Here is a 15,552-nt window from a genome sequence, read left to right as displayed (position 1 = left end):
ACTACCTTCCTTTGGAATTGGAATGAAAACTGACCTTTTCCAGTCCTGTGGCCACTATTGAGTTTTCCAAATTTACTGGTGTATTGAGTACAGTGCTTTCACAGCATCATCTTTTAGAATTTGAAATAGCTCAACTGGAATTCCATCACCTCCACTAGCTTTGTTCATAGTGATGCTTCCTAAGGACAACTTGACTTCACATTCCAGGATGTCTGGCTCTAGGTGAGTGATCACACCATTGTGATTATCTGGGTCATGAAGATATTTTTTGTACAGTTCTTCTGTGTATTCTTGCCACCTATTCTTATATCTTCTGCTTTTATTAGGTCCATAACATTTCTGTCCTTTTTTGTGCCTATCTTTACATGAAATGTTCCCTTGGTATCTCTAATTTTCTTGAAGAGATCTCTAGTCTTTCCCATTCTATTGTTTTCCTCTATTTCTTTGCATTGATTGCTGAGGAAGTCTTATCTCTCATTGCTACTCTTTGGAACTCTGCATTCAAATGGGTATATCTTTCTTTCTTTCCTTTGCCTTTAGCTTCTCTTCTTTTCTCAGCTATTTGTAAGGCCTCCTCAGACAACCATTGTGCCTTTTTGCATTTCTTTTTCTAGGGGGTGGTCTTGACCACTGCCTCTTGTACAATGTCATGAACTTCTGTCCATAGTTTTCAGGCACTCTGTCTATCAAATCTAATCCCTTGAATCTATTTGTCACTTCCACTTCCAGTGGAAGTGTGCACTCATATGCCCACATAATGACTGTTGCTTTCTCATCTCCCTTGGGTCTATAGATTTCCAATTTAAAAGGAAGGAAGAAAGGAAAGAAGGAAGGAGAGAGGAAGGGAATGAGGAAAGAAAGGAAGAAAGTGTAGGAAGAGAGAAGAAAGGAAATGTTTCTAAATAGGTTTCAGTATATCCTCACAAACATCTGAGCTGGGAGAAAGTGTAGATAGTAATGATTTAGTTCTTATTAGTATAAAAGCAAATGAAACAACTGACAAACAACTAATCTAAAAAATATACAAGCAACTCCTACAGCTCAACTCCAGAAAAATAAATGACCCAATCAAAAAATGGGCCAAAGAACTAAATATACAATTCTCCAAAGAAGACATACAGATGGCTAACAAACACATGAAAAGGTGCTCAACATCACTCATTATCAGAGAAATGCAAATCAAAAGCACTATGAGGTACCATTTCACACCAGTCAGAATGGCTGCGATCCAAAAGTCTACAAGCAATAAATGCTGGAGAGGGTGTGGAGAAAAGGGAACCCTCTTACACTGTTGGTGGGAATGCAAACTAGTACAGCCACTATGGAGAACAGTGTGGAGATTCCTTTAAAAACTGGAAATAGAACTGCCTTATGATCCAGCAATCCTACTGCTGGGCATACACACTGAGGAAACCAGAAGGGAAAGAGACATGTGTACCCCAATGTTCATCGCAGCACTGTTTATAATAGCCAGGACATGGAAGCAACCTAGTTGTCCATCAGCAGATGAATGGATAAGAAAGCTGTGGTACATATACACAATGGAGTATTACTCAGCCATTAAAAAGAATACATTTGAATCAGTTCTAATGAGGTGGATGAAACTGGAGCCTATTATACAGAGTGAAGTAAGCCAGAAAGAAAAACACTAATACAGTATACTAACGCATATATATGGAATTTAGAAAGGTGGTAACAATAACCCTGTGTACGAGACAGCAAAAGAGACACTGATGTATAGATCAGTATTATGGACTCTGTGGGAAAGGGAGAGGGTGGGGAGATTTGGGAGAATGGCATTGAAACATGTATAATATCATGTATGAAACGAGTTGCCAGTCCAGGTTCGATGCACAATACTGGATGCTTGGGGCTGGTGCACTGGGATGACCCATAGGGAGGGTATGGGGAGGGAGGAGGGAGGAGGGTTTAGGATGGGGAACACAGGTATACCTGTGGCGGATTCATTTCGATATTTGGCAAAACTAATACAATATTGTAAAATTTAAAAATAAAATTAAATTAAAAAAAAAATAAAATGGGCAAGACTTTGGCTTTCAGTGAAGTAAAGAAAAAAGTGAGAAATGCTAAAAGAGAGAGATGAGAAACATAAAAAGACAGAGATAGATAAATAAAGAGAGATATAAAGCAAAATGGAACATGCTACCCAGAGCGAATACTTTTTAGTCTTAGCCTTAATAGAAGTGTGAGAATCAAAAGTAGAAATTACTAAAGGAAAACTGAAACAAAACCTTTGAATTGTGAAGCCTTAAGAGAAAGGTTTGGGTTTCCCTGGTGGCTTAGACAGTGAAGAATCCTCCTGCAATCCATAAGACCTGGGTTCGCTCCCTGGGTTGGGACAATCCCCAGGAGAAGGAAATGGCTACCTGCCGGGGTCCAGCCCCGGCTGATCCAGGATATTCGAAGGAGAGACGGCATAGGCGACCTATTTATTTAAATATTTATCAAAGATATAAAGAGTAATAGACTGAGGATAGCTCAGTAGGAAAATTCAGTGGAGAAAAGAGGCTGAGTAGCTTGGTTTACGCGGGAGACCAATAAAACTTCAAGACAAGAAGTTTGCACCACTTACGTAGGCCGCAGGCATCCTTCCGTTCTCCTGAAGGAGAGGAGACACTGAGGCCTCCCCAGTCGGATCTTAGAAGCCCAGGCATAATTAGCAAGCATGGCGGGTTCCGCGCTCCAGATGGAGACTCAGCCAGAATTTGGGAGAGAGAGCGACATGGGGAGACCAAGTTTTAGTGAACAAGGTCCGCACTTTATTTTCCAAAGTAGTTTTTATACCTTAAGTTGTGCATAGAGGATAATGGGGGAAGGGGTAGATTCAGGCAAGGACAGCAACTCCTGGTTCTAATCGAAGCCAGGCTTTCAAAATTATCATATGCAAAAGTTCAGGTGATTTACATCATCTTCTGGCCAGGAGGCCTGTTAACATTTTAAGAAACTTATCTTTCTCTAAAGGTGATTATTTCAAAGTCAGGCACCAGCCTCCAAAAAAGCATTGAACAAAGCTGCATTCCTATAGTGCAAAGGTGAGGTGGGCTCAATCAAGAAAAGAATTAACTCAAGGGTCCAAGGTTACAAACATTGAGGCTACTACTTACATTTCTATACACCCATTATATCAATCAATACACTGCCAAGGACACAGTAGGTAAGGAGTATGGAGACAGCAGCAAACATTGGCCCAATAAGTGAAAAAACCTTTCACCAATACAATTTCTAATCAATCTTTTAACTACTCAAAGGACTCTGTGTTTAGACAGTTTAGAACATCTCCTGCCTCTCACAGTTGGGAGGCTCTGAACAATCACATGTGGCCGGAAAAACCTATTCAGGCAGGCTAGAGGATTTTCAAAGGAGTTTGTAGGTTGAAACACTGTCATACCCAGGAATTATTAACTGGAGCTGTAAGCTAACTCTTTTTTCAGAGAGAGGTCGTGGGGGACAGCCCCCCGTAAAGTCAGAGGTGTAGGTGAAAGCACAAAGCAGAAAGTAGGCAGACTCTGGTTTTGGGGGTAGATGCTCGAGAATTTCCAGGGGGACTCCTGAGGCTTGATCCCGCCTTTGCGTATGCCGAGCCTCCTTCCTCATGACCTTTGTCATGGGTGGAGCTCCTCACGCTGGCTCCCGGCAGTGATAGAATTCCAGTTGAGCTATTCCAGATCCTGAAAGATGATGCTGTGGAAAGTGCTGCACTCAATATGCAATATGCACTCAATATGCAATTTGCCGGCTCCCGGCAGTTACCCACTCCAATATTGCTGCCTGGAGAATTCCATGGACAGAGGAGCCTGGCAAGCTGCAGTTGAGATCACAAAGAGTCAGACACAACTGAGCAACTAACATTTTCACTTCATTTTTCAAGAAGAAAAAGGTTGTGTTAGTCTTCTAGAAAAGAACACATTTGCATTGAAACTACTTCCCTGGTGGTCCAGTGGTTGAGAATCCACCTGCCAATGCAGAAGACGTGGGTTGCATCCTTGGTATGGGAAGATCCCACAAGCCATGTGGCAACTCAGCCCCTGCAATTACCTGAGCACGCTAGATCCCGTGCTCTGCAGTAAGAGAAGTCACCATAATGAGAAGCCCGTGTACCACAACTGGAGAATAGCCCCTGCTCACTGCAACTAGAGAAAACCCACGTGCAGCAACGAAGACTCAGCACAGCCAGAAACAAAAACTAAAATAAATAAATATTTTAAAAGACTATTATACTCTTCCAAATCACTCTCTTTCATTATTCAATCTATTTTCTTTCACTTCCTTCATTTTCTTTCACTTTCCTTTGCAAGATATACTTGGAAATAAGTATATCTTGGAAATACATGTAAGTTTTGGCTCTCTACCAAATCTTCAGAATTACTTTTTCTGAAATATGGTTGATTTACAGTATTATATTAGTTTCAAGTGTAGGACATAGTAATTTGATAATTTTATAGTTTATACTCCATTTAAAGTTGTTACAAAACAAAGCCTATTTTTCCCTATGTTGTACAATATATCCTGTTGCTTATCTATTTTATTCACAGTAATCTGTTCATCTTAATTCCATACCACCATCCTGTCCCTCCCTTGTTCTTTGTCCGCACTGGTAACCATGAGTTTTTCCTCTGTATCTATGAGTTGGCACCTGTTTTGCTTTATACTTTTATTTGTTTTGTTTTTTAGATTCCACATATAAATGGTTTCTATAGTATTTGTCTTTCTCTGACTTATTTCACAAAATGCAATACTTTCTAAGTCCATCCACATTCCTGCAAGTGCCAGAATTTTATTCTATTTTATGGCTGGGTAATGTTCCATTGTATTTACATAACCACATCTTCTGTATCCATTCATCTGTTGATGGAGACTCGGGTTGCATCCATGTCCTAGTTATTAGAAAAAATGGTGCTATGAACATTGTGGTGCATATATCTTTTCAAATTAATTTTTTTTCTTGATATATACCTGGGAGTGAAATTGCTGGATCATAAGGTAATTCTATTTGCAGTTTTTTGAGGAAACTCCATACTGTTTTCCATAATACCTATACCAATTTCTATTTCCATGAACATTATTCTAGTGTTCCCTTTTCTCCACATCCTTGCCAACATTTGCTACTTGTGGCCTTTTTGATGTTACTCATTCTAACAGGTGTGAAGTGATATCTCATTGTGGTTTTGATTTGCATTTCTCTGATGATTAGTGATGTTGAGTATCTTTTCATGTGACTGTTGGCCATCTGTTTGTCTTTTTTGGAAAAACATTTGTTCAAGTCTTCTGCCCACTTTTTTAGTTGGGTTGTTTGGTTTTTTGGTATTGAGATGTGTGAGCTATCAAGAGCTATCATGTGCAAATATTTACTCCCATTCAGTAGGTTGTCTTTTTGTTTTGTTAATGGTTTCCTTTGCTGTGCAAAAGCTTTTATGTTTAATTAGGTTCTGCTGTTTATGTTTGCTTTTATTTCTATTGCCTTAAGAGACAGATCAGAAAAAAATGATCATTGTCAAGGAGATTTCAAGGAGTTCTATGGTTTCAGGTTTTACATTTAGGCCTTTATACCATTTTGAGTTTATATTTGTATATGGTGTGAGGAAATGTTCTAATCCCATTTTTTAAGATGTAGTCATTCAGATTTCCCAGCACCATTTGTCGAAGATACTATCTTTTCTCCAACATAACTTCTTGCATCCTTTGTTGTAAATTAATTGACTATAGATGCATTTATTTCTAGGCTGTCTATTCTGTTCCATTGATGTGTTTGGCTGTTTTGAGCCAGTACTATGTTGTTTTGATTCAGTTCAGTTCAGTTAAGTCGCTGAGTCGTGTCCGACTCTTTGCAACCCCATGGACTGCAGCACACCAGGCCTCCCTGTCCATCACCAACTCCCAGAGTTCACTCTTAACTCATGTCCATTGAGTCGGTGATGCCATCCAACGATCTCATCCTCTGTTGCCCCTTTCTCCCCCCGCCTTCAATATATTTCTAAATAAAGTATTTGTGAATTTGAGAGTAATACTTTTATTTATTTACTGAAAGATTCTGTTTGTGCTTTTTTTCTTCTCCAAAGAAATTTTATATTTAACCTTCAGAGAATTATTTTGATTGGCTTATAATTTAGATGGGCTTCCCTGGTGGCTCTATCTGCAATGCAGGAGACCTGGGTTCATCCCTGGGTAGGAAAGATCCCCTGGGGAGAGGAATGGCTACCCACTCCAGTATTCTTGCCTGGAGAAATCCATGGAGCCTGGCAGGCTACAGTTCATGGGGTTGCGGAGAGTCAGACATGACTCAGTGACTGTCATTCACTCTCATACTTTAGATATACAGTAGAACCATTACCAAAAGTTAAATCTATCTGTTAAATCTAGATGTAGATAGATTTTAAAGCAAATTAGAGAAATCTTGGCTATTTTACTAGCCAAAGATCATTTGGTACTAAATATGTCACCATTGCCTGGTGGACTACAGCCATGGTGTCACAAAGAGTTGGACATGACTGAGTAAGCACATGTCACCATTATCCTCATTTTGTTGAATATGTATCAGTTTTTTTGGCCATACCTCATGGCTTGTGGGATCTTAGTTCCCTGACTAGAGATTGAACCTATGCCCTTAACAGTAAAACATGAAGTCCTAACCACTGGATGACCAGGGAAGTTCCTGTCTATGAATTTCCACTGAGATATTTGTAGATAATGAAAGGCTATGACTAGCCTAAGGTGAGCCTGTTTGAATTTTGGAGGCAGCTGAAAGAGATCTTGGTCCTAACCCTTACCTGCAATATATACTCAGAAAAATAAAATTTTCTAACACAAAGATAACCATAAGGCATTGTGCAGCTTTAAGAGTATGCTTCTTCTAACTCCAAACTGTGATTAAGCATTGGTTATTGTGGTTCCTGGAAATATCTTACTGCTTTACTGATAACCTTCAAAAAGATCTTCTACCTGCTTTTCTTTAAAAAAAAAAGAAAAGAAATTGATCCCTTGAAACATCTTAGTATACACTTTAAGACTTTATATATTTTTTAAGTTATAAATAATCTTTTTAAAGTCAATCTCCATTTTTTCAGAAGAATTAATTGTTCCTTTTGGCAGTCAAAAGAGTGCCCTACACATATTAGAATCTATATCTGCCAGAACTTCTCTCTGTGACTTGAAATTTATATTCCCATTATTTGATTATAATCTTTCTCAGTGTTACTTGATTTCCCTTCCACCGAACTGGGAGGACTGAGATTATTAAATTATCTGAGTAACTTGTGTGTGTGTGTGTGTGTTAGTTGCTCAGTCATGTCCAACTCTTTGTGACCCCATGGATGGTTGCTCCCGGGTTCCTCTGTACGTGGAATTCTCCAGGCAAGAATACTAGAATGGGTTGCCATTCCCTTCTCCAGGGGATCCTCCCAACCCAGGGATCAAACGCAGGTCTCCTACACTGCAGGCAGATTCTTAACCATCTGAGCCCATTTGAGTAGCTTATTGATTTTTTTTCTATTAAAAACTAAAGATATAGCTTATAAATATTGCCTTGAGGGTAAAAATAGGAGCCATTATTAGAAAATGCATAATATGCAAATATGCTTTTAGTCAGCATAAAGCATACTTCTCTGATCCTTTGCATAATAATTCAATTCAAACTTGAACAAAATTGAGATCCCAGCTACTTCACATATATTGATAAGCTAAGTAAATAAATACTATTTCAAAGTTGAATGACCAACATTTGAATAAGCTCTCTTCAATAATATGCTTTTTATATTGTAGAATTTTGTCTGTGTCTTCCAGTTTGTGTCTTTATATAACAAGTGCTGAGTGTTGACAATATTGATTTCTCCATATCCTATTTTCTCAGTTAAAGGCTTTCTCTATCTTTGGTGTGATTACAAGCTTTTATGTGTAGTTCCCCCTCAATCCCAGTATATCCTTTCTTCTTCTTTTTTTTTTTTTTTTGTTTTTTTTTTTTCGTTTGTTTGTTTTTGGGGTTTTTTTTTGGTTTTTTTTTTTCTAATTTTATTTTATTTTTAAACTTTACATAATTGTATTAGTTTTGCCAAGTATCCTTTCTTCTTGAAATAACTTCCAATAACTCTTTGGAAGAGGGTGGTAATCAAAATAAATATTTAGTTCTTTTCTAGAACTTTAATATCATGGCAAGCAATTGGTACAGTGTATTAATGGGGGAAAAAATAAGCTTTATCAATAGTCACTCAAAGATACATATCTATTACACTTGCCTGCATACTCAGACAATTCAGTCTTGTCTGACTCTTTGTGACCCTACTGTAGCCCACCAGACTCCTCTTTCCATGGGATTCTCCAGACAAGAATACTGGAGGAACTCCATGCCATCCCCCAGGGGATCTTCCCAACTCAAGGATCGAATCCATGTCTCCTGTGGCTCCTTTGCAGGTGGGTTCTTTACTACTGAGCCACTGTGTACATACAACTGTCAATGAACACAAAAACATTTCCTACATCATTAGTTATCTAAGAAAATACAAATCAAAACCACAATGAGATATCACTTCACATTCATTAGGAACAATGTTGATCAAGACTTGGAGAAATCTCTAACTTCATAGTCTGCTGGTGGAAATGTAAAATGATACAGATATTGGAAGACAGTGTGATAGTTCCATTGGTTTGATAAATGCATAAAGTTATATCCACCACCATAATGGTATAGAATAGTTTTATTATTCCCTAAATTTTTTTCAAACTACTCCTTTGGAATCAGCTTGTTATGCAAGTCTTACTCCTAGCAACCACTGTTTTGTAATTTCACTATCAGTTCAGTACAGTTCAATTGCTCAGTCATGTCCGACACTTTGAGACCCCATGGACTGCAGCATGCCAGGCTTCCTTGTACATCAGCAACTCCTAGGGCTTACTCAAACTCATGTCCATCGAGTCAGTGATGCCATCCAATGATCTCATCCTCTGTCATCCCCTTCTCCTCCTGCATTCACTCTTTCCCGGCATCAGAGTCTTTTCCAATGAGTCACTTCTTCACATCAGCTTCAGCATCAGTCCTTCCAATGAATATTCAGCACTTATTTCCTTTAGGATGGACTAGTTGGATCTCCTTGCAGTCCAAGAGACTCTCAAGAGTCTTCTCCAACACCACAGTTCAAAAGCACCAACTCTTTGGCACTCAGCATTTTTTATAGTCTAACTCTCACATCCATACATGACTACTGGAAAAACCACAGCTTTGACTATACAGACCTTTGTTAGCAAAGTAATGTCTTTGCTTTATAATATGCTGTCTAGGATGGTCATAGCTTTTCTTCCAAGGAGCAAGCGTCTTTCAGTTTCAAGGCTGCAGTCAACATCTGCAGTGATTGTGGAGCCCCCAAAATAAAGTCTGTCACTGTTTCCATTGTTTTCCCATCTATTTGCCATGAAGTGATGGGACCAGATGCCATGATCTTAGTTTTCTGAATGTTGAGTTTTAAGCCAACTTTTTCACTCTTCTCTTTCCCTTTCATCAAGAGGCTCTTTAGCTCTTCTTTGCTTTCTGCCATGAGGTTGGTGCAATCTGCGTATCTGTGGTTATTGACATTTCTCCCAGGAGTCTTAATCCCAGCTTGTGCTTCATCCAGCCTCGCATTTTGCATGATGTGTTCTGCATATAAGTTAAATAAGCAGGGTGACAATGTACAGCCTTGACATACTTCTTTCCCGATTTGGACACAGTCTGTTATTCCATGTCCAGTTCTAACTGTTGCTTCCTTTTTTTTTTTTAATTTATTTTTTTTTAATTTTATTTTTAAACTTTACATAATTGTATTAGTTTTGCCAAATATCAAAATGAATCTGCCACAGGTATACATGTGTTCCCCATCCTAAACCCTCCTCCCTCCTCCCTCCCCACACCATCCCTCTGGGTCGTCCCAGTGCACTAGCCCCAAGCATCCAGTATCATGCATCGAACCTGGACTGGCAACTCATTTCTTACATGATATTTTACATGTTTCAATGCCATTCTCCCAAATCTTCCCACCCTCTCCCTCTCCCACAGAGTCCATAAGACTGATCTATACATCAGTGTCTCTTTTGCTGTCTCGTACACTGGGTTATTGTTACCATCTTTCTAAATTCCATATATATGCGTTAGTATACTGTATTTATGTTTTTCCTTCTGGCTTACTTCACTCTGTATAATAGGCTCCAGTTTCATCCACCTCATTAGAACTGATTCAAATGTATTCTTTTTAATGGCTGAGTAATACTCCATTGTGTATATGTACCACAGCTTTCTTATCCATTCATCTGCTGATGGACAACTAGGTTGCTTCCATGTCCTGGCTATTATAAACAGTGCTGCGATGAACATTGGGGTACACGTGTCTCTTTCCCTTCTGGTTTCCTCAGTGTGTATGCCCAGCAGTGGGATTGCTGGATCATAAGGCAGTTCTATTTCCAGTTTTTTAAGGAATCTCCACACTGTTCTCCATAGTGGCTGTACTAGTTTGCATTCCCACCAACAGTGTAAGAGGGTTCCCTTTTCTCCACACCCTCTCCAGCATTTATTATTTGTAGACTTTTGGATCACAGCCATTCTGACTGGTGTGAAATGGTACCTCTATCAGAATCCAACAACACATTAAAAAGATCATACACCATGATCAAGTGGGCTTTATCCCAGGGATGCAAGGATTCTTCAATATCCGCAAAACAATCAATGTAATACACCACATTAACAAATTGAAAAATAAAAACCATATGATTATCTCAATAGATGCAGAGAAAGCCTTTGACAAAATTCAACATCCATTTATGATAAAAACTCTCCAGAAAGCAGGAATAGAAGGAACATACCTCAACATAATAAAAGCTATATATGACAAACCCACAGCAAACATTATCCACAATGGTGAAAAATTGAAAGCATTTCCTCTAAAGTCAGGAACAAGACAAGGGTGCCCACTTTCACCATTACTATTCAACATAGTTTTGGAAGTTTTGGCCACAGCAATCAGAGCAGAAAAAGAAATAAAAGGAATCCAAATTGGAAAAGAAGAAGTAAAACTCTCACTATTTGCAGATGACATGATCCTCTACATAGAAAACCCTAAAGATTCCACCAGAAAATTACTAGAAATAATCAATGACTATAGTAAAGTTGCAGGATATAAAATCAACACACAGAAATCCCTTGCATTCCTATACACTAATAATGAGAAAACAGAAAGAGAAATTAAAGAAACAATTCCATTCACCATTGCAACGGAAAGAATAAAATACTTAGGAATATATCTACCTAAAGAAACTAAAGACCTATATATAGAAAACTATAAAACACTGGTGAAAGAAATCAAAGAGGACACTAATAGATGGAGAAATATACCATGTTCATGGATTGGAAGAATCAATATAGTGAAAATGAGTATACTACCCAAAGCAATTTATAGATTCAATGCAATCCCTATCAAGCTACCAACAGTATTCTTCACAGAGCTAGAACAAATAATTTCACAATTTGTATGGAAATACAAAAAACCTCGAATAGCCAAAGCGATCTTGAGAAAGAAGAATGGAACTGGAGGAATCAACCTACCTGACTTCAGGCTCTACTACAAAGCCACAGTTATCAAGACAGTATGGTACTGGCACAAAGACAGAAATATTGATCAATGGAATAAAATAGAAAGCCCAGAGATAAATCCACGCACATATGGACACCTTATCTTTGACAAAGGAGGCAAGAATATACAATGGATTAAAGACAATCTCTTTAACAAGTGGTGCTGGGAAATCTGGTCAACCACTTGTAAAAGAATGAAACTAGACCACTTTCTAACACCATACACAAAAATAAACTCAAAATGGATTAAAGATCTAAACGTAAGACCAGAAACTATAAAACTCCTAGAGGAGAACATAGGCAAAACACTCTCTGACATACATCACAGCAGGATCCTCTATGACCCACCTCCCAGAATATTGGAAATAAAAGCAAGAATAAACAAATGGGACCTAATTAACCTTAAAAGCTTCTGCACATCAAAGGAAACTATTAGCAAGGTGAAAAGACAGCCTTCAGAATGGGAGAAAATAATAGCAAATGAAGCAACCGACAAACAACTAATCTCAAAAATATACAAGCAACTCCTACAGCTCAACTCCAGAAAAATAAATGACCCAATCAAAAAATGGGCCAAAGAACTAAATAGACATTTCTCCAAAGAAGACATACAGATGGCTAACAAACACATGAAAAGATGCTCAACATCACTTATTATCAGAGTAATTTATTTGTTTTTTATTGAAGGATAATTGCTTTACAGAATTTTGCTGTTTTCTGTCAAACCTCAACATGAATCAGATATATATATATATATCTCCCCACCTTTTTGAAGCTCCCTCCCATCTCTCTCCCCATCCCACCTCTCCAGGTTGATACAGAGCCCCCGTTTGAGTTTCCTGAGCCATATAGCAGATTCCCATTGGCTGTCTATTTTACATATGGTAATATAAGTGTCCATGTTACTCTTCCCACGTATCTCACCCTCTCCATTCCTCTCCCTAGGTCCATAAGTCCATTCTCTATGTCTCTTTATCCATTGTTGCCCTGTAAATAAATTCTTCAATTCTATTTTTCTAGATTCCATATATATGCATTAGAATATGGTATTTATCTTTCTCTTTCTGACTCACTTCACTCTGTATAATAGGCTCTAGGTTCATCCACCTCGTTAGAACTGACTCAAATGCATTCCTTTTTATGGCTGAGTAACATTCCATTGTGTATATGTACCACAACTTCTTTATCCATTCATCTGTTGATGGACATCTATGTTGCTTCCATGTTCTAGCTATCGTAAATAGTGCTGAAATGAACAATGGGATACGTGTGTCTCTTTCAATTTTGGTTTCCTCAGGGTATATGCCTAGGAGTGAGATTGCTGGGTAATATGGTGGTTTTATCCCTAGTTTTTTAGGGAATCTCTGTACCATCTTCCATAGTGGAGGTATCAATTTACATTCCCACCAACAGTGCAAGAGTGTTCCCTTTTCTCCACACCGTCTCCATCATTTATTGTTTGTAGACTTTTTGATGGTCATTCTGCCTGATGTGAGGTGATATCTCATTGTAGTTTTGATTTGCATTTCTCTAATAATGAGCAGTATTGAAGATCTTTTCACGTGTTCGTTAGCCATCTGTATGTCTTCTTTGGAGAAATGTCTGTTTAGGTCTTTTCTCCACTTTTTGATTGGGTTGTTTTTCTGGCATTGAATTGTATGAGCTGCTTGTATTTTGGAAATTAATTCTTTGTCAGTTGTTTCATTTGCTATTATTTTTTCCCATTCTGAAGGTTGTCTTTTCACCTTGTTTATAGTTTCCTTTGTTGTGCAAAAGCTTTTAAGTTTAATCAGGTCCCACTTGTTTACTTTTGTTTTTATTTCCATTACTCTAGGAGGTGGGTCATAGAGGATCTTGCTTTGATTTATGTTGAGTGTTCTGCCTATGTTTTCCTCTAAGAGTTTTATAGTTTCTGGTCTTACATGTAGGTCTTAAATCCATTTGAATTTATGTTTTTGTATGGTGTTAGGAGGTGTTCAAATTTCATTCTTTTCATTCAATTTCATTCTTTTACATGTAATCCAGTTTTCCCAGCACCATTTATTGAAGAGGCTATGTTTGCCCCATTGCATATTCTTGCCTCCTTTGTCAAAAAACAAGGTACCCATAGGTGCATGGGTTTATTTCTGGGCTTTCTATCTTATTCCACTGGTCTATATTTCTGTTTTTGTGCCAGCACCATACTCTCTTGATGACTGTAGCTTTGTAGTATAATCTCAGGTCAGCAAGGTCGATTCCTCCAGTTCCATTCTTCTTTCTCAAGACTGCTTTGATTATTCGGGGTCTTTTGTGTTTCCATATGAATTGTGAAATTTTTTGTTCTAGTTCTGTGAAAAATGTCATTGGTAATTTGATAGGGATCACATTAAATCTGTAGATTGCATTTGGTAGTATAGTCATTTTCACAATATTGATTCTTCCTACCCAGGAACATGGAATATATCTCCATCTGTTTATATCATTTTTGATTTCTTCATTAGTTTCTTATAATTTTCTGTGTACAGTTCTTTTGTCTCCTTAGGTAAGTTTATTCCTAGATATTTAACTCCTTTTGTTGTGATGTTGAATGGGATTGATTCCTTAATTTCTCTTTCTGATTTTTTCATTGTTAGTATATAGAAATGCAAGTGATTTCTGTGTATTGATTTTGTATCCTGCAACTTTGCTAAATTCACTGATTAGCTTTAGTAATTTTCTGATCAAGGTGCCAATTAGGGAATAAAGCAATGAAAGTAAAACTAACAAATATGTTTAGAGGACAGGAAAGAAATAAAAGAAAGAAAGAACAAATATTCAAAGTTAAATAGAGGTAGATGAAGAAAATTTAAATACATTAAAGATTAACTGCAAGGGGAAAGGTATAGTAGGAAAGGCAAACAAAAACATAAATGTAGGAAAAATAATAATAGGTTTTAAAAAGTAAAATTTAAAAAAGTGAAAAGAAAAAAAGAAAGGAGGAAAACTCCACAGAACTGCAAAAGCCCAATGTAGAGGCAGAGATTTATGACAACATACAAAATGGGACTGAAAAAAAAAAGACAAAAACAGCTCAATAGCTTAATTGGATTTCTTAGTGCCAATAAAATCAACAACTACAACAGAGGGGCAAAAAAAGGAAAAAGAAAAAAATCCAAAAGAATCTACATTGATCCTTCCTTTCACTCAGCTTCCTTCCACCATGCCCAAAGCATTCCTGCTGCTGGCTGGTGCCCTGGTGCTACCTGGGCTTGTGCAAGGAGTCATGCTGAGAAATGAAGAAAAATGGAAGCCCCTCAACATTCCTAGAAACCGAGATCTGTTTTTTAGAACTCTTCAGGCATATTTTAAACGAAGAGGTCTTGACCTTGGGAGGTTTTCAGATACTTTCTCCATGAACGAGAATCCCAGGCCTCTCTCTTTCCAGTCAGAACTTATTGCTTCTGCATTTGCAGATTATGAACAACAGAAAAACTCCCTCTCCAATTACCTCAAAGGCTGACTGTTTCCTCTGAGTGCAGAAGTCTGGTGGTTTTAAAACTACAGATGAAGCTTCTCATTAGAAAAATTCAGTCTTGATCATGGCTAAGTTTTTGTGTGTGTTTCCCTCTCCACTTTTATCAGTCTGTTATGATTTTATTCTGTATTTCCAGATTTACATGTAATAGTTTGAGCTTTGGGACATATGTGACTTATGTGCATGGTTTTTTTCCCACTCAATAATCATAGATATCAATATAGCACTGCATATATTTGCAAGGGTTACAAAAACACCATAAAGTCAAAGGAAACTCCTTTCAAAAAAAAAAAAAAGAATCTACAGAACAAGTCAAAAAATAAGAATAATAAATGTTTTTCTTGAGTCTCTGCTGTCAGCATCCTTTCCCTTGCTGGGAGTCACAGTCCACCTCATCTCCCTAGGATGCCCTCCAACACTGTGCTGATCTCTGGATCTGCTGTGGGGGCAGCTCAGA

At 37.9% G+C, this 15,552-nt stretch overlaps 1 protein-coding gene across 1 annotated transcript; it reads left to right on the top strand.

Moving 5' to 3' along the window:
• The first annotated feature begins 14,753 nt into the window (after positions 1–14,753).
• LOC147362997 (uncharacterized protein C2orf66-like) lies at positions 14,754–15,230 on the top strand. The gene has a single exon (XM_086323378.1). It carries the CDS (start codon positions 14,781–14,783, stop codon positions 15,078–15,080), a length of 300 nt encoding a protein of 99 aa, XP_086179504.1. The 5' UTR covers positions 14,754–14,780; the 3' UTR covers positions 15,081–15,230.
• Positions 15,231–15,552: the final 322 nt, after the last annotated feature.

This window comes from Bos grunniens, chromosome 11 (genome assembly GCF_055505025.1).
Source record: "Bos grunniens cultivar Pamir isolate PY7600 chromosome 11, Bosgru_T2T1.0, whole genome shotgun sequence".
Classification (NCBI taxonomy): Eukaryota; Metazoa; Chordata; class Mammalia; order Artiodactyla; family Bovidae; genus Bos; species Bos grunniens.
The sequence above is the reverse complement of the archived record's forward strand: the minus strand, read 5'-3'. Positions and strand labels throughout refer to the sequence as shown.